At 40.1% G+C, this 20,808-nt stretch overlaps 1 protein-coding gene across 2 annotated transcripts in view; it reads right to left on the minus strand.

Annotated features, from left to right (window-relative positions):
* LOC129728099 (epidermal growth factor receptor) overlaps window positions 1-20,808 on the minus strand; it is a 240,503-nt gene that overhangs the window by 56,257 nt on the left and 163,438 nt on the right. Inside the window, exon 1 of one of the 2 annotated variants that reach the window (XM_055686488.1) lies at window positions 10,962-12,054. The exons of the other annotated variant lie outside the window; for it this stretch is intronic. Coding sequence (XP_055542463.1) covers window positions 10,962-11,166 — 205 coding nt within the window. The 5' untranslated portion in view covers window positions 11,167-12,054. Of the gene's footprint in view, window positions 1-10,961; window positions 12,055-20,808 lie in introns of those variants that run through there. 2 annotated transcript variants of the gene reach the window in all.

Raw genomic sequence — 20,808 nt, forward strand, 5'->3', positions numbered from 1 at the left:
ACATGAATCGATAGCACTGCAGTGGTTACTTAGGTTATCGATTTTGTGTATAAACAACTACAGCGGACACCTAGGTAACCTACTACGACGGTATGCAGGTACGTTCATTCATTGAAGTGATTAACAGTGTGATGAACATGTGGGCGTCTCGTGAGATGAATAATTGAGCAGTGATTTATGTTTTGAGATAAATATGGAAGCGTTGTGAGAAATAGTTTGTTTTACAAAATGCAGGATAAATGAAGCTAAGTTTACTGAATTTCCATCGCTGGGCGATTTTGTTTATTTATTCAAAGATTTCGTGAAAATTTGATGTTTAATCCTTTTATTCTCCGCGAACGTTGGCTTAATGAGATGAATAATGGAACAAATACCCCAGTAGCCCTTGGATTTGAACCGTTTCAAGATCTGGTTTAACAATGTAATGCAGAGCCTTGAAATATTTGCTTTCTTTCAGCTGTTAATCCAGTCAAACAGAGAAAAACTGGATGAATCAAGTTGAAACGGGGGTATTTGTATTTCTGCTAGCAATCTTCTGAGCAACGTAACAAAGTTGATGTTTGAACAAGTGTCACGACAGCCAGCCCAAGTGATTTCAACCAGTTTCACCCAAAGCTAGTGAACAGTCCGGATAGAATAAACAATTTCGAACAACATGAGAAGATTTTCAAAGTTCGGTAAAGTAAAAATTTTAATAGCTTCTTTCAACTTTAGAGACTTGTAAATTCCTATGTCGATTGTGTTGGAAACATTTTCAGCTTGTTAAAATAATAGCCATCAACTAATTTCACCCTGCAAATAAAGCGAAGGGAGAGCACATTCCAAGATCCGCTCGATAATAAATTCCACTACTGATTGAACATCCGCCAAATTCCATCAACCTTTCCACTTGTCAACGATCAAATCCTTTCCCTTCGATCGCACTCGCTTGATCCGATCGTCTAATCTGGACAGCTCTATCTGGCAGCCCGGCTATTGCCACTAAGGCTACCTACACGGCCTCAGCATAACGGCAGCAAATTACAATCATTACATTTTCCCTACACCATCGCATAAAATTGCATCGATTCCAATCTGCTGCCCGTCTGTTGACTGACGACTGTTCATTGCACCGGGGAGGTGATCTATTGCTTCAGAGCGCGCGCAGCAGCAAAATCGACAGAACGCTGGCTCTAATTACGTCGGCGCGGAGATAATCGCTTCTGGTTGCAGATTTTCTACGGTGGCGCTTATCGTCAAGCTGCATCCATCGCGTTTGGCGACTGGCGGCCCCGCAAGAACCGTAACGGCACAGAACCTGGGTGCGATATATACAGCGTCTGACCTCGTGTGCTCAGTAAATTTAACGACCTGGTGTTAAACCTCGAACGAGCCAGAAATTAGAGTGGGACCGTCCTATCACATTTACACTCCCTGACGCCCAGCCCGAGCCGTTGGACCATGCACACACAGAGACAGCAGGGCAAACGAGGAGACTCCGATGATGAACTGTATAATTTCCAAAGCACACAGTCTTCGCCGTTTACCGAAACCCAAAGTCAAGATCTTTATTCGTAGAAAACCCCAGACATAAAAAGGCAACATTTTCCTTTTATTCTATTTATCCCTTTACGGTCGCCTTACGGCTGGATAGATCATAAGCGACGAAGAAGAAGAGGCAAGCTCAGATTCGAACGAAAAAGCCTATAGCGCAAGTGGTCTCGAAGCTGGTGCAGACGTAGGGGCGCGGCGGGAGGTACCTGTCCTGTCGAAAGCTTACCTTCGACCGTCTGTCTGTGCACCACCACTACAGCCACGATCGCGTTCAAGTTGGTGTGCAAAACAAAAACACACTTTTGTATGGGTTCCACTGACTGTGGTGTGGATGAAGTACGGGGCAGAAAATATGCTGTCTCGTGTACAACATAGGGCGGATGATGGTGGTGTAAAGAAAAGATCTCCTCCATAGCATCGCAGAATGTGATGATGATGCTGCAGAAACCGAAAACCGAACTAGATGAACAGCGCTCATCAGAAATGATTTTAATATTCCTAACCTTATATTTATGTTTTAAAAGCATTTACCGGAGTGGTGCACAGCTAGCGATAGAGAGCCCTCCCGCTGTTGGAGTTCGACCGCAGCGAACCTCATGCCTCGTGCCAAGTTTTAAATTTGATGAAACTCTTGCTATTGCTGAAATGGAACTGATTCCTTTGATCCAGTACACAATAAGTACAGAATAATCTACCTCTAGAGCCCGAGGTCAGATGCGCCGCCAGCGTGCATCTCTGGCCATCCATTTTTTTATCGTCCTGCATGGCCCCAAACTGGTGTCGTATGCTTTTTTCCTCTTCACAGTGCAGTGCTTCGGTGCATAGCGAGCGATGATAAAGTTCGCAGAAAAAAAGTTAATGTCTCTCCCGTCACACTAATTACGGTTATCGCCCTGTTGCTGAATACGCATCGCGCCGCCATTATTGATGGCGGTACAGATGGGGACCCCGAAAAATGGTCCACCCATGCCTCTATCAACAGCAGTAGCAGAAGAGATTTGTGCTGCCATTCTGGAGCCCGGTGCACAGCTCGTGCCGCACTTTTAATCAATTCAGTTCGCAACGCGCGCGTAATTGTCGTCGCTGTCGAAGCAGTTAGGCGCCAGGAACGAGTTTTTGCTTGCCGATCTTCCTGGTGCGCCCTGCTGTTGAGCTGCAACACGCAGCTGTTGCGAGGATCTGCACCAGCGATCGATGAATCGGTTTGATAGCACGTTAGTCCGATGACGCCGTGACCGTGTGCAGCGCGCGGTACGTTCGGAGGAGGTAAAATATGTAATTGTTATTTACTTGCTGGTTTGAAAAGCAATTACCCCCATGAAAAGAACGCTATTTTCCAATCGTCATCCATGGCCGTGCAACCGGACAGGGCAAAGCGGACGGGGAGGAGCCGCTCGTTGATTGCCGCCGATTAATTTTCAGAACCTTTTTGCTGCCCCGGAGCAGATTTGCTTTATAATCGATCACGGACCCGGGCCATCATGGTGGAAGTAGATCTCTAGGTAAGTGTCCATCAGTAAATCACGTTTTTTGAGAGGAAATTCGACAGCTTTTAACCACCGGTGACCTCACTCTTTCTCGCTGATCGATGAGTAGAAAGTACTCGGGGAGATTCATCAGCCTAGGCCTAGTGACGATGACGGCGACGGTGAAGGTGAGCAAGTCAGCGTCAGGCAGGAGCGCTGCGGCTGCGTGCAGATCAGCCGCGCGAGATCGAAGAAAAGTCGTGAGGTCGTGATCGGCCCTGGCTAGTCGCGGTTGCATCGTCGTACAGTTAGCAACCAGCGTCGGTGCTTTCCTAGCGGATCGACTCCATCATCGAGATTTCCGAAACGGTATTTTTTCGTTTTCGATGGCGAAGAATGCAGCGCCACCCTGCTGTTCTCGCGGCGAGCTGATAATTGGACACTGGCATTACACGAAATGCTCTAGTTTGGTGCAGGCTGACGTCTGCCGAATGCGGCAAACTCACGATCGGCGTAACTTCAAGAGTGCCAGATGAGGAACGAGAGTTTAGAAACGTGGTCATAAATCGCGATCACTGCGGGTGCATGCGGTGTTTTTATGGGTTATAATTCGTGTAAACGGTAATCAAATTGCTTGACAAACACAGTTTTCTTGTTACTTAAAGAATCAGCACACACAGAGGATTCGCAAGCATTGACCTAAAAGTACTGTACAACTAAGTAAAAAGCAAAGATCGATTCATTTATAGTTCACTCCAAACACTTAGCGAAGCAAACAAAACTATAACTACACGTTCAGTTTTATCGCTTCAAACGAATCTACTAGTCTGATGTTTGGGTTATACGCTGTGAGAAACTAAACATCATCGATAACGAATGATGAATCGGTTTTACTCGGATATGTAAAACACGCCGTGTTTCGTGACATTTCGATTCGACCATCAAAGTTAAACTTGCGCAGCGTTATCAAACTTATCACTTTCTAATTCAAGCGAACGATAAAAAGTCGTTTTTTCACAGTAAAAAAAACTAACGGAACCATTTCTGGATCAGCTCCAAACTGTGCCACAGTCGTCAGTCACCTGCCGAAACATTACCATTTATGTCGATAGCGCCAGCTCTAGGCTGCCAGTCGCTTATTAGCATTTTAAATTGTTCGAACCATTTGCATAATTTGGTTGTGCAGCATTTTACTGCCCTCATAAACCTTCCGAGCTCTCGGGCTAATCCTGCTGCTTCACTCGTTTTTCTCTCACCAACAAAATATTCGAAAAAAAAAACAACCATATCAGCACTTTGGAATCACCCTCGAAGCCATCTCCCATATTGTGTCCATTCCACGAATGGACCCCGAGTCCGGCAATCCATGAAACTCCTTGCATGGAGCGCAAAAACACAATGAACCATATTTTTTTCTCTTCTCAGAACCTCTCGTCCAATTTGTATCATTAATCTAGAGCGATCGTCCCGGGCGCAGCCGGGCACGATCAGCGCCAGTCGAAGGTACCTCGGAGCAAAGCAAAACGCTAGAATTATGGAGTTCGCACGCAGATCCCCGCCATTCCGGGTTGTAAGCCAAGCCATCTTCTTCACGGGCCCCTATAATTTATCCGGCATCTCCGCGGGGATTTTCCCGCCCTACACCCGGCCGATCGAACCGATCAACCGACCGAGCTTTTGTTACCACTCCGAATAGGACATAATCTTTATGATTAAACACGGCTCGCACGTCGTCGTCGGCGGCGTCGGCTCTGCCAATGCTCACGTGAGACAATACAGCATAAAAACGGGGAACGGGATCGGGAGGCCCCGAAAATAGCTATCGGGAAGACGTGATCGACGATGCTCGCCAAGGACCCCGAAATGACTCCCGGGAGGTAGGTACCGCTGTCGACCAAAGCCCATTCGAATGGCTTTTCTTTGTTCGTCTCTCTCCAGCGCAGAATTTTATCCTCGACCTCAGGCTGGCGTTCTTTGCTTCATTAACTGCGCGCGATAATGGTACCGGGCCTTGGATGCTGGAGAATTTAAGTGCGGATCTCATTTCAGTGCAGTAAAACTTGTGTACTGGGTGCACACTAATTTGCTTCGATACGTAAAGGTTGAACATAGTTTCTGTTCCGCGAACAAATATAAGATCATTAAAATGGCCGCTTAAGCTAAGGTGACAATAGGCGAAAAAAAGCGGCCGCTCAATGTCGGTGCCTTACGCGGATTTTCGCGTTTCTCGCCGCGCAAACTGAGTAACAACCGATACAAAACTGGCCAACCATTTGCAGCAGCACTGCTGCTGACCTCGGAATGCCGTTTCTTCGAATCTCGTATATTTTTTTATCGACTTGTTGGTCATGACTGTTGACGTTGTCGTCGTCGTTTTTATTTTGCTTCCAGCAGTCGCACAGATGCTCAGGTTAAAAAAAAAAGTACGCACGGGAGGATCTTTTGTATGTTGTGCACCGTCACGCACACACACGCACGCATGCCTGCAAGTCTCACGCGATCGAACCAAACCAGTTGAGCTCTGAACGGTGTTGTTTTCGTTTTTTGGCCAGGACGACGAAAAATCGCTTGGCGTTTGGCGGCTTTTATTCGGCTGCAAAGGATGGCGATGGTTCGATGATTAATGCCGAATGAATTAACCTTTTTAACGGGCAGCCAGTGAAGTGGCTGGCGGACCCGAGATAAACCGATGGGAAATGGTGAGTCGCCACCTGAATGTGAGGCTCCGTTGATTGATGCGAAAAGCATGACGGTAGGCAATAAGGAAGAAGCGTTTGTGCTTTTCGAGAATTTTTGTTTGAATTATTGTTAAAAGATGAAACGATATTTGTCTAAATTTCGATTTTGAACGAAAAAGCTCTATATTAAAGCTTTGTAAAGTAAATTAATCAACTTTTGTAAGCTTCAATGCTAAAACCTAAGAGCTAATTATTTGAAATTAAGGTTAATTTATAAAAACGGTTTGAACGTTCGAAGCTGCCCATAAATTACATTAGTACGACAGAATGAAATAATATTCACATCAGTGCAAATAAAAAGCGTTTTCACTGGCGAAATTTTTCGAAAATTACAACCAATCGTCTTCGATTTTCTCTTTCAATGAACGCAGCAACGTTTCAGATACACTAGATTTTCATTTTTGTGACGAGCTGTTATATTCTGATGAAATATTTCACACGCATCGTTCACAGTCACGGAATAAAATTTGCTAAAAATCCAACCAAATAACTTTCACCGTCCTTCTAGTAGAACGAAAATAAAATTCAAAATACTCCGAGCCCGATTCTTTCGAGGTAGTATTTCTTCTTTTCACCACAAGTCGCGTAATGCATCGAAAATGATCAAGTCACCGACCATGTTCATTTTGTTGATTAACCTGAAAATCTGATCTGTGTAAAATTTCAGCTCAATCGGACTAGTTCAAAATGCCTAATAAACATTAAAATGATTTACCAAACCACATGTAAATTGTTTAAATGTTTATTAGGCACCTTATGCACAATTTTCTATTAGGAATATTAATGTTCGAAAGTCAAATCCCTGAAGTTCTAAGCGCTTTGACATACCCTTAAATTATGTCTGATTAAGCTGAAATTTTGCACAGATTATTATTTTAGGCAAAGAAACAAAATGTACATTTTCCATACATCGCATCGTTTTCACTAGCAAAATTCTTCGAAAAACAACCAATCTTCTTCGATTTTTACTTTCAATGAACGCAGCACTGTTTCAGATACACTAGATTATCAATTATGTAACGAGCTGAAATATTCTAATGAAATATTTCTCGCGCATCGCATCACGGGATAAAATTTGCTAAAAATGCAATAAAATAATCTTCCCCGTTCTTTTGGTATAACGAAAATGATACTCAAATTGATGTAAGCCGGATTTTTTGGAGGTAGTGTTTTATCCATTCATCACCAGTCGCGTAATGCCACTGCACAGTGCACAGTGGTTCAAAACGTGAAACGTGGACGTTATTGCCAGCTGTTTTGAGTATGAAAACGCCATTTGAATGCTAAATTGTGTTCGACAAAGTTTTTGTAAATATGAAAGGGTAATTTTTTGATCGCAGATAAGTTTTTGATTAATTCACCTTAAAGTGAGATTTTTTTTATAACTTGTCAAATCAAAATGAAGTCTTCAGCAAAGTTGTAGGCAATTTTAGGTAGAAATACTTTGCTGAAGACACTTTGGTTCTGGCTTGGTATTTCCTTTCCAAAATACAAGCATTGAAAAAAACCAAAGCATGCTGCTAATTTTATTCCAAGAAAACCTTAGTATTTGCACAAACTAGTGACGTAGCAATAATTTTTGGGTAAAAATATTTCTTTTTTTATCTTCATGTTTTCCAAATAATGTCAACTAGTAAAAACCGTCCTAAACTCTATGTTGAAAATTTGCCCAAAGTATGTGCAGTATGGCAGAATGATGTATTTTCAAATATAAAAATATGTCTAGAACACAGTAGGCCTCTAGAACCAAATCAGAAAAAGTTATTTGGTATTTTTTTGTTTTTAGAAATTTCTAGAATCTGTGTGTATATAAAACTACTTGTACGAGGCCGATTTTCAAGAGATAGAACCAAAGTGTCTTCGGCAAAGTTTCTCTACATAAAATTGTTGGACTTTGCTGAAGACTTCACTTTGATTTGACATGTGATTTAAAAAAAATTAAAATTTTATTTCACTTTAAGGTGAATTAATCAAACATTTATTTGTGTCAAAAGTTGCCCTATGATATTTACAAAAACTTAATCGAACACACTATAGCATTTAAATGGTGATTTTATACTCGAAAGGCTGACGATCACGTTTTTCACATTTTAAACCACTGTGCAGTGATCCAATAAGGCAAATAGAAGAACTTAATTCCATAGCACCTTTCACTTACATCCTTGCTTAATAGTGTCTTAGGAACAATTGTTTGTATGAATAACTCACATAATCTCAAGTTGTTGAAAAATTTGGAAAGTTTGCAATATTTAAAATAAAAAATCCAACTTTTCTGTGTTAAAAAAAAGAGGAATAGTTTGTTCAACAAAGTTGTAGAAGATTCAAGCATATGAAACTTTGTTAAACAAATGAAAATCCTTACCTTACCTAATGGAACTTACCTAAAATTTAGTTTTTTGTGATCAACCTTTTTTAGTTGCATTTTATAAGAAAATATTGTTTGGAGGAATTATTATGGCACTCAAAACACACATTTTTGTCAAAGACCATATATCTCCAAGACTTTTCCTTACAAAGTTATATCATGTTTTAGCTTATTTTTAAAGCTTCAGAACGTGCAAAAATATGAAACTTTGCTGAACGAACAAAATATCTATCTTCATTGGGTACAAAGTTAAAAGGTATATTATATGTAAGTTACTTAAAATTTAGTTTTTTGAACTTAACTTTTGTTAGTTGCATTTTATAAGAAAATATTGTTCGGGGGAACTCTTAGGGCATACAAAACACATGTTTTCGCCAAAAACTAAATGTCTTCAGGACTTTCACTTACAAAGTTATTAGAGTACGATGAGCAGATGCTACAGTAAGTTTTCATATATTAAAAATACAAACTTTTTTCAGTTTGGAGATAGAAGAATAGTTTATTCAGCAAAGTTTGAGAACGTGTAAAAATATGAAACTTTGCTGAACAAACAAAATTCCCTTCTGCATTGCGTACAGAGTTACAGAGTATTTTATATAAAAGTTACTTTAAAGTTAGTTTTTATGCGTAACTTTTCTTTTTTTTTCTAATATGGGTGGATCGGGACAAATGGAACCTACAAGAGTTTATAGTACTCCAGCTTAACTTCAAGATAGCATAAGGATTCAACTTGCCCCTTTTGAACCTATACGATCTTGAATTTATAGAAAAAATAAACCAAAATATGATGTAACTTTGTAAGGAAAAGTCCTGGAAATGTATGATCTTCGGCAAAAACGGTGTTTTAAATGTCCTAATAATTTCTCTAAACAGTTGTTGATTAGGTGGGCGAATTATGATTTCAGGGGAATTAAAAAAAGGGTCCTTACCCTAGCTATTCCATTCCTATGAATTTTGATGCCCCTGTCCAGTACCAAAACGAGTCAACCTACGTGAAAGTTCGCATAGTTATTGCTCGCCGGGTTCGTCGCTTTAACGTTATGTTTACGAGAAAACTCATTTAAATCTCTGAAAAAAAATTAGTGGCTTGGGACACCAAGATTAACAGGAATGGTTGAGTAGCTATGATTTTACATTTTTTTTCCGGATTGAGCAGAAAAGTGTTATGAGCAGAATAGCGTCTACACAAAAGCATCTCCTGTTTCAAGTAAAGTAAAGTTTTTACTAGAAAGTTTTCACTATACACAAGTCTAAGTCGAGAAGAAGGAATAGTTAGCCTCCACGGATCAGAGTAAGGATGGTTTAATTTATTTTGAGTGTTCTAAAGATAAATCAGTGTCTCAGCGATCACAGACGCGAAACCAAGCAATAGTTTCAGATAAAAAAGGACAAAGGTTCGTATAACGCTAATCAAAATTTCATAATATGAAATTACGTCTAAAGATTATAATATTCATTAAAACTGTATTCTAGGTGAAAGATCGATTCCTTAATTTGCAGATAATTATCAGAAATACTAATTAGTTTAGTCCCAAATCAAAAACCTTTTTTTTAAAATTCCGTATTTTATTGACTCCAAAATTAGACAATATTTCAGAAATTTCTCAAATTATCAAACTTCGAAAGTGATGAACTTTACGTTAACTTCTAATATAAAATTTGTTCGAATTCCATGGCAATTGCAACAAATAGAACTTCTGCAAAAATATTGCGCCAGCTCCGCAATTTTTCTGTTAACCCAGCGCAGCCGAGTGCCGAAGAATTCTAAGACTTTAGCAATGTTTATTCAGGTTTAAGACATTCCATTTTTTATCGCTCGAAAAACACCTTTAAGCAAACACCCGGCCAGGGTAGTTTGCATTCCGATTAATCCACGGGGCGCTTTTGCTGTGTTTGCCTAATCTGAGCACTCAGACACGGTGCTGCTCTACACGTTCCGATGGGTACCTCTGCGCCCAGTTTGCAACCGATAACGGAATCGGTTCGTGCTCGGAAGCAAGTCTGACCGAAGGAACCAATCAACGCGTTCGATTGTGTTGTTTGATGAGATACGTTCCGGTTTTGCCCTGGAATTAACCGAGCCGTTTTTACTGCCTCCAGTTTACGTGCGGACACTGCCAAACGACCGAGGTGAGACGAAATAGAATACAAAAAAGGGGAAAAACTAAGAATGATATTTCTCCGATAAAAATATGTTTTTGTTTGTTTGACAAACATTCTGTAACAGACGCCGTGATAAGCGGCTGTATCTTGTTTACTTTTGTGGTTTTCGTCGTTTCTGTACAAATATAAGTTTGAAGGTGCCAATGGAAATCGACTTTTCGAATTTGGTTTAGCGGTGGGGCTTCTCGGTAAAAATTCCCAAGCAAATTTTTAGCTCAATCGGACGTCGGATTGTAGTCCCTTAAAACAGTCGATGAACTTCCTAGAACCTTCAATTTAATATAAAATGTATGGGAGAAATTTGATCTTAGAATTTCGTTTAGCGTTACGACTCATAAGTTTCGTCCACTCGAACAAAATCCCTTGACAATATTTCAACTGAATCGCACATCGAGTAGGGTAGTCTTAAAGTCATCAGAGTCCTGTGCATATTTTCATCGGCCAAAAGAGCAAAACTTTGACCGCTATGAGGTTCCGCTCCTTTAAGTATGATTGAACTCAAGTTTTTCAAGGGGACTTTTTCGAGGAGACGTAACTTTTAAGCCTTACCGCTAAACGAAACTCAAAGATCTTTTTTTCCACATACGATCCATTGACACCCTAATGTATTTCTTCGATTGCGCAAACAATCGAATATTGTGTTTTTTTTTTCTAGTTCAACTGTTTACGGTGCATCCTCGCTCGAATGTAACTTACTTTTGCCTTTGACGAACTCGGAGTTCTTCTCCTCCAGCCTTTTCTGTTGAGCCTCACGCTCCATCTGAAGCCGCTGCTGCCGATTCCGGTAGGCTTCGTAACCGAGGGCCCGTTCCCGGGCATAGCAGAGGCTAACTAGTACACTAATGACCAGAATCGTTGGCAGCAGCAAACCGGCTGCTAAACTTGTGTTGTATCCTTTCATTCTGTCCGCATCACTCTAGAGACACTGTCCTCCGAACGGTCCTAGACGCAGCCACCGGAACCCATTATGAGCTTTCCATTCTCCGTCGAAGTAGCTAGCCTCAAACAAGCGGAAAGATCGTGAACTACCACTTTTGCGAATTAGCACTGGCAGTGACGCAATATCCTTCTTTTCGCTAATTCTTCTACACTTCGACTTTCGAACAAAATAGCACGAATTATTTACATATTCCTGTGTTTTGACCGATACTCGTTAATTCCACACTCAGGCAGGCAGCCACTCAAGCGTTGGCCGCGACAAATGCTAACATAAACAACCGATCGGTCACACCACGTACGTAACACACCGCCGATGATCGTTTCGCTGGCCGCGGACAACCCGCAGGTTTGGAACCGTGGCAGCCTGTATCAGCCAACTGCGACGCGCTCTCCTACGCGCGTTCCCTTACTCTCTACGATACCACGCCGCGCAAAAGGGCAATCGTTCCAAACGTGTCACCCGAGCGCGACTCTGATTATTTTATGACCTTTTTATTTCCACACAAGCAAGACCGTCGACGTTCAAGCGGCGCAAAAACATGCCCTGGTACTCGCGACCGCCACCAGCCACCAACACCGGGCTGAAAACGATAGTTGTTTGTTTTACTAAATTTACGCAGCCATTATTGTAACGGGAATCACACACAATTTTCCTCCAATTCGGTCAGGTAAAACACAGACTCCGGCGATTTTTTCGGACAAATCAATTGACCACTTTCACAATCAATCGCGACGCGTAACCACCCCACTAAAGGCGCAGCAGCACCACCCTTCCGCAAACAAAACAAAAACAATAGAACGATCAAAAACCGCAGCGTAAATTCGGACGCGCCTGCGCACGCTCTAGCATTGTAACTCTGACTGAAAAGCTAAACAGCGCTAAATGTTTGCGCGAGCTCCTTCTTGTCGGGTTGGTAAGAAAAATGTCTATTGAAAAATACAAGAATACAGCGAAAAAACACCAACACACAACCCCGCACACACTGTCGTCGTTGTCGTGAACGCAAACGGATCAGCTCAGCCCCGTCGATCACGACCAACAGCGGCGGCGAGAACACCTTCGAAGGTGTGTTGGTGTCGATCCAGTTACGGTGCAGGTGAGCCACTCTGGCGAGCAGCGGATCGGACAGGTAAATGTGTGTCTGCTCTGCTCTGCTCTCTAGCCCAAAGGTTAGTGTTTACAGTGCTTTGGGAAGGGAGGAGGAGGACCGTGGTTTCGGGGCAAGGTGTAGTAATAAGATACGAACTGGAAATGGAAAGCACACGCTGAAAAATGCCTTTCGGGACCCCGTAGGTACCGTCGTCTTCGACGTTGTCGTGATCTTGCGCCGGTCTACAGGTAGGATGGGAGGGAAAGGTGCAAGGCGGTCAAGAAGCTGACAGCGCACAGCAGTGTTGCTACAGGCTGAAGATATTTTTGTGTTCACTAACAGGGTGCGGTGGAAGATGTGGTCTTCTTTGAATGGGTTATTTTTCCCATTTTTCATATCGTTAGCGATTTTAACTTAGTTCTTTTCAGAATACTTTTAGAGATCTATAAAAATTAAATTTCTGATTTGGTTAGCTCTACTCACCATCAGAAAACCGAAGATTTAATATCAAAGATGACCTTCATTACCCAGGAAAAGTAGTTGATAAAATCCATGGCTTATAAAAAATCAAATTTAGACAGTCATCAGAAGAACAGCGTCCCTCAGATGACAAATTCGTCAGTGAAAATTAATTCAATCTTGTTAGCGATATCTTTTCGAGCCTCATAGAATTTTCAGCCTGAATGCAGCCTGGAATCCATCCTCTGATAATAGCCATATAAATTGTTCTGGAGCTTAAATCCTGTTACTAGTCTCGCTACCAAATAAAACGAAGTTCCGAATTATTGCGCGATTTACAGAATGATACTTGAACTTAAAAGACATCCCATATCTCTGTTGACAGATGCCGAGACAGTACTCATTTAGACGCACCCTGTAAGAAACACACGAGAAATATTTGTGCCGCAGTAAATCCAAGCACTCTGAGAAAACCATCGCTCAGCGTTGTTGTTGTTGTACAATGCGATCGCACTCAAGCTCAGGTAAGACCCTGCTGCTGATCTCCAAGCTGCGGTGGTTCTTCGAAAGCTTTTTCTTCCCTAGTGTTAGTGCTCGCAGATGGTACCTCTTTTACTCACAAACGCACACTTCAGTTCAGAAAGCTTCATGAATGTTTTGATCGCACGGAAGCTTTGGCCTAACTTGTTTGTATGCAGCATAATCATAATGGCCGGCGGGTGCCAGCGTAGCTGTGTGCGTCAATACAGTGCGGAGTGCTGTGATATCCTCGATCGTTTCTCTTAACCGCAAGAATGGCACCAGCTTGAGCAATTTCTATAATCCTAATTTGCTAAGCTGTGCTAGCAAAAATACGTTATTTTAATTGTTCTAAGTTATCACCTTGGTGCATAAAATGCGGAAACAATTATCGAAAACATGATTAAGGAGTAAACTAAAACTCCTTTAGGCACATGAGTCTAGTAGTCTAGTATCGAACAGCAAACATTGCGTTCTGCTACTGCCGGTGTTAATGCTCGGGTCACTAGACTATTCGAAGTGCAAGCACACAACCGCACAACCCAGTACCTACACGAGAAGGATCTTGTTTACGTTGTTTTTTTTTTCTCATTGCGTTCACTCGCAACCATAGCCCTTTTACCTTTGATTTTCGCAAAATGCCATGACATAGCTTGTAGCAGCAGCAGCAGCATCATCTTCAAGCAGATCGCTCTCTTTCGTCGGAGGCATATCGCTTCCAGCCAGCTCAGCAAAGAAATCGCTCTCCTGCTGAAGCCGCAGTGCCAGTAAGTGAAGGTGGATGGGGTATAGCGTTTTTCACCCGGATTGGAATGCAATCGCGGGTACGCGGGATTGTCCGGCGCAAGCAGCGAGTTAAAAGCATAAAGCAAGCAATATTTGCTTGCTATAGGTACAACAACACAGCTCGAAGAAGAGCAGCAAAACGCGATCGTACGACGAAGAAAAGCGGTGGCGAGCGCGCATGATTATTGTTGTGACTTTTGCTATTTGGCCCGAGTTTAGGTTCTGCTTTTTTCCTGCATCAGCTAAGTGCTACAATATTGCATGAAGCTGTGTGTAAATTGCTGGGACAGGGGTTATTTTTATTAGGTGTTTTGGTTTGCTTTTCAAGTGACTCGAATGCTACCGTTGCTGGTGGCTTGTTTTGTGTTTCGCAAAAATATAATAATAATTTTTCGCAAACGAAGCTTTTGCACATTGGTTGGTTAGAGTAGGACTACAAGCTAACTGGTACTTGTTTCGGTCTCGATGATATTCAAATATAGAAAACAGTTCAGATTATAATTAAGTTTTTATAAATTTAGAAAATTTATGCCATCTATTCCTAAGGTAATCCTCTTCCAATGACGCGTGAAAAATCATAACGTGGACACAAAATAAATTCTAGCTCCCATGCACTTTTCGTGTTCCTTATGGTCCTATAAATATCGTGTAACTTTTCAGATCGATCAGTGGAACTATATTTTTGCGCCCGATTTTCAAAGTTTTCATACGATTTTATATGGAAAAATCCACTTTTTTTAAAGTTATTCTCTAGAGATGTCCAGTTGGCTCCTAAAAATATATCGATACATGATATTTATAGAAAATTTTTCTATGAAAAACTCTTCTGAAGACCGTAAGGCGCTACGATGCTTGTAGAAAAAGGTATTATCTTGAAACAGATTGAATGTTTGACAAACGGCTCACCATTGAAATTCAATCATGGGATATAAAATGATATCGTGTAAAATTTATCTTGAAAGCTTCTCCGAAGATACTATGAGCAAAAATTACACTTTCAAGCTTACTTCAACGCGAAATTATTTCTCATCCTTAAGCAGGTTTGCAATAGTAGCATGCTGTAGCAGTGTTGCTGAAAAAATTCAGTGGTGAGCCGTTTGTCAGACATTCAATCAGTTTGGGATGTATAACCTTTTCAACAAGCATTGTAGCGCCTTACGGTCTTCAGAAGAGGTTTTTCCAGGAAAATTTCGTACAAACATCATGTATCGATACATTTTAAAAAGCTAACTGGATATATCTAGAGAACAAGTTTTGAAAAAGTGGATTTTCCCATATAAAATCGTATGGAAATTTAAAAAATCGGGCTCAAAAATACAGTTCTACTGATCGATCTGAAAAGTTGCACGGTTTTTATAGGACCCATAAGGAACACGAAAAGTGCATGGGAGCAAAAAAATAACACCATCGCTTTTTTCCCATATAACCGTGTCCCAGTCTACTGCACACACTGCCTGTCTGCCTTTAACAGAAAAGCTTATATTTACATTCATTCATTCCGTCAATCAAAAGTAGAAAATATACAACATTCTAATATTCTCATACAATTTTAGTTACAAACTGTTTTTTTATTCAATAACCGTTGCGATTGCGCAATGTTCTAAAAAAGTGTTTAAGTTCATGCCGAGATGTTGTAGAGTCAATGGTTTCGCAGTATTGATTGTAAGTGGCCACCATACGATTCAAGGGTCCGAATTCTGCATAATTTGTACGGTAATGATTGGTGGTGAACGTGTTTCGATTTCGAAGTTGTCTAATAGGTGCGTAGAAATTTAGCTTAGATAAAAGTGTAGCTGAATTAATGCACTGCGAAACGATGTCGTTTATAAAGGACAATATTGCAAATTCACGACGCTCTTTCAATGGTTGTATGTTTATCAGCATGCAACGTGCTTCATATAATGGGAGAGGAAATGATGTCCAACCTCATTTACGAAGAGCGTACAATAGAAATTGCTTTTGTACTGATTCTATTCATTCTTCGGGTGTGATTGTATAGGGTGACCATACAATGCTGCCGTATTCCAGTATTGATCTTACATAGGCTATCCATATTGTTTTGATGGTTTACGAATCCTGAAAGTTGTAACAAAAGCGCTTTATGAACCTAGCTAATAACAGCTTTGTGGATTATTGGGTTGTAATGGTCAATGAAGGTTAGTTCGGAGTCTAAGACAACTCATAAGTCCCTAACTCTTTCACAATTTGCTACAGTTTGATTTCCTGATGATATTGTAATGTTTGGTGTTCTTTCTTTTTCGACAGAATGATATTTGGTTGCATTTTTTACATTAAATTCCAGTAAGCTTTTTTTACACCATGCATAGAATATGTATATTTCATTCTGGAATGCACTGATGTCTTCTTCATTTCATATTTCCAAAAAGAGTTTCATATCGTCGGCATAAAATACCACTTTTAGTTTTTTGAGAATAAAGCAAATGTCGTTAACGTACAAGATGAAAAGAAGAGGTCCTGAATGAGAGTCTTGGGGGACACCAGAAGTGACTAGAATCGAATTTGAGTTTTGTCCGTTAAATTTAACTATTTGTTGGCGATTGGTCAAATATGATTCGAGCCCCTTCAGAAGTTCTGGCTCAAGTCCGATTTTTCGCAATTTGAAAAGTAGCATTGGTATGTCTAATGCCTTACTGAAATATGTGTAAATAGCTTCTACGTGGTTTCCATTATCCATTGCATTTAATGAATAATTTATAAATTCAAGTAAATTGGTTGATGTTGAACGGCCCTTGAAGAAGCCATGTTACTCCTCAGTTATTCGGTTTTTAATTTGGAAAAACACTTTTTCATTCACAATTGCTTCGAATATTTTAGGAATGCAAAAAAATATGGCAATTCCACGATAATTACGTATGTATGATTTCCGGCCAGATGTGAAAATAGGCACTAGAAACGAGCTTTTCAATTTTTTTGGGGAATCATCCATATTCCAGTGACATGTTGAAGAGCCAGAGCAATGGAGCAGTAAGTTCCGTTGCAAGTTTTTTCATAAATACTGGAGGAATTCCGTCAGGTCCAGGACCCTTTGAGGCATTTAAGTTATTCAACGCCTGCAAAGTATCCTGCACATGAATTTGGTGTACACCAATGTAACTCGAGCAGTTTGGATAAAATGCAAAATAATCACGGTCACGATCCTCTTCAGATAATGTTGTGTAGATTTCTTGGAAAAATTCGCAAAAGAACTGCAAATCCTTTCCGAGTTATCCCCGACATTTTCATCAAGATGCATTTTAGAGGGAAAATTGACAGATTTTAGTTTAGTTTTCACGTAACAATAGAAGTTCTTTGGATAGGATTTTATTTCAAGTTCAGTTTTCCTCAAACGAATTACTGAAGGCAAGATTAAGTTGATCGCATATATCCAAATAGATTGCTAAATTTTCACTAATGTTGTGTCTTTTATGGGTTTTATGTGCTTTTTGTTTACGGTTTTTCAAATTTTTAATATGACTATTATACCAGACAGGATTTTTGTATATCCAGTACGTCTCCTTTTCTTCAGGGGTATTACCTGTTTAATTATATCAAATAAAACTTCATAAAAATCCACAACCGCGACGATATTCCCTCTATTCTTAAGAATAAATTGCCAGCTACTATTGTTCAACCTATTGCGAATATTTTCATAATTTGCCTTTCCATATTCAAAGACTTTCTCGTATTCATAGTCGTTGAGTCTTTGGTGCGCATGTATAAATAAAGAGTATTCGAGTGCTGGGTGACACGCCTCGTTGTTCCATAGAGGATTCAATGATTCAGTCACACAGAAGACATCATAAATGTTCGTAAATAAAAAGTCTAAGTAACATTTTTGTTGATTTTTTATGTGGTTGATTTGGTTCAGTCCAAAATTTGCGGTTTTGTCAAAAATATGCTGCAGTGTTTCATTGTCCCCAACGACTGGAAGAAGAATACAATCATTTTCTGAGTCCCTAATGAAATCTGCATGGCGTTGATTAAAGTTTCCATAAATATGGACTTTAAATAAAAAGAAAACCGAAACATGATGTCCGACGCTAATCCAAGATGGCGATTTCCGGTTTCTGGGAAACTGTGGAAAAATTTGGGAAACATTCGCAACCCCCCAATATTGGTGTTTCCAGAGTCAAGATGATGCTCAGATATCGGATATCAGTGTCGATACTTTACGAAACGGGATGATGTTCAAGGACCAAGTAACGCTGTCTGACACCATTCATAAAACGAAAATGACAATAAAGTTGTCATTTTCTGAACACCCACACCAAAATTCATAGGGATGGTTGAATAGCTATGATTTTTCACTTTTTTCCGCTTTGAGCTTTTGGAATGCCCTTTATTCGTTTTGTGGACCAGTGTTATTTTTCAAACACTTTTTTGCCGCCTTGCAGAATTTTGAACTCTGGAGACCATATCGTCTCATTTTTTTTTGGATTTTTTTTTTAAATTTTACATAAAATATATGGTTTTCACAGCGGAAGATTTTTTTTTATTTTTAAAACAAAATTTGTTTGAACTTTATCTTCCACCACTGCTACCATTTGTTAGATACAGTCGAATCCCATTATAGCAACATCGCAAGAAACTGTCTTTTTAGCAAAATGTCGCAATAATACGAAGATACAAAGCAATATATAGAGCAGAAGGTACCGTTGAGAATGTCGTTATAAATTTAGCAATGAGTTTTGGTATGCCATTATAGAGGAAGGTCGTAATAGCGAAATTTCGCAATAAAACGAAGAATTATAGTATAAAACCGAGGGAACTTTGAGAATGTCCCTATATCGAGATTTGTCGTTATAACAAATGTCGTGTTAGATAGATTGAACTGTATATTGTGGTAAAACCACCATGCGTCTGCATTGAAAAATGTCAATCACCATGCGTTAAGTCAACCACCATTCGTCTCCATTGAAAAAGCTACTGCAGTGCATTGTCATTAGTATCAGACTGTATTTTATCGTTTTGAAAGGTTAAAGACCCTGCAGACCCTCTCGTGGGATATTTTTGCATTAGTTTTTTTTAGTTAAAATAGTTTAAAATAGTTTATTTGACACGGCACGATACATTTTCTGTTTTATTGAGCCAGATACAATTCGTATTAGTTCTACGTTAGCAGGAAAAAGAGGGAGGCACTTTATATAATACTCGCGGCCGATTCTTGTAGTGGGGATTTATGGTAAGAGGAGGGGAGATACAATTTTGACTTAAAACTATTTTGGATCTTCAAAATCATTATGTTTTTCAACTGGTGAGCAACAATATTCTTGTTTGTAGTTGGTTTAAAATATTTGTGTAAGCATAAATGCAGGCTCTTCGTTTCCGTGTCTTCAGCTTAGTATATCTGTATCCGTAATCTGACGAATAGGCAAAAGAATTTTAAATTTTAATGTCAGCATTTTTCAGAAAGCAGTATTATAGCTGTGTCATGTATTGCAAATCACCGCTTCCCAGGATGTCTCTAACGGGTACGTTCGGTTGTTTTATTCGGGACCGGAGGGAATCTATAAGCCTGGACCTAACACCACAGTATTCGGTACACGACCAAACAACATGCTCGATGTCATGGTAGCCATCGCCACAAACGCAGTGATTACTGTCTACAAGCCCTATACGAAAGAGATGCGTGTTTAACGTATAGTGATTAGACATAAGTCTGGTCATTACGCGAATGAAGTCCCGACCGACATCCAACCACTTAAACCGTGCTTTCGTCGATACCTTAAGAAAAATGGAATGTAGCCACCGTCTCATTCATCTGTATCCCATGATGATTACCAACTTTTGAGCGTCGTCTGACGCAAAATACTGAAAAAATCATCTTAAGCAATTGATCTATTATGAATACTGCCATCAATCGCACCCACCTTAGCTAAAGAGTCAGCCTTTTCATTGCCCGGGATGGAACAATGACCCACGCAAAGGGAACCTGACAATTTATATCTGTTGAAGCACTTAAAAACCAACGTATTTTCCCCATGAAATACGGGGTGTGCTTCACAGTCTTCATCGATCGCAGAGTCTCAATAGCACTGAGACTGTCTGTGAAGATGAAGTAGTGGTCTATGGGCAGGGTTTCGATTATCCCAAGAGAGGTACTGAATTGCAGCAAGTTCTGCGACGTACACGGAAGCAGGAGCATAAAGTTTGAAGGAGGCGGTAAAATTTTCGTGAAAAACACCGAAGCCAGTGGACTCATGTAGAATAGATCCGTCAGTATAAAACATTTTACCACTACTAACATGTTTGAACTTATTGGAAAAAATCATAGGGACCTCTTGCGGTCGCAATTGATCAGGGATACATTTATGCATTTTAGTAGCTTTTTTCCAATGAAAATGCATGGTGGTTATGGTAGACATTAAAGATTAAAAATATTATATCTCCGAAATATACAAATATACGTGAAAGTACACTGTCCAAAACGACAAGAAACGCCTTGAATCATATGTTTCGCACGAATATTGTTATTTAGGACACAGTTTGGTATTTTTCCCTTAAAGACCCACTAATTTCACTTTTAATTTGATATCAAAAGATTGCAAATTCGAATGGAATAAATTTTTGAAAACTGTAAATTTAAAAACAAGTCGATTTTTAGGGCAGCCCTGCAACAGGTAGAGTCTAAAAAAAGGTCTTTTCGATAAGGAACAACTAAAGCAAAAAAGGGGGTGTTTATAAGACACAACCGTAAGGTTAACATAGAATTACGACAGCTTGTCTCATGTCAAAATATTTTTGAAACA

The sequence above is a fragment of the Wyeomyia smithii genome, chromosome 3 (assembly GCF_029784165.1).
Source record: "Wyeomyia smithii strain HCP4-BCI-WySm-NY-G18 chromosome 3, ASM2978416v1, whole genome shotgun sequence".
NCBI lineage: Eukaryota > Metazoa > Arthropoda > Insecta > Diptera > Culicidae > Wyeomyia > Wyeomyia smithii.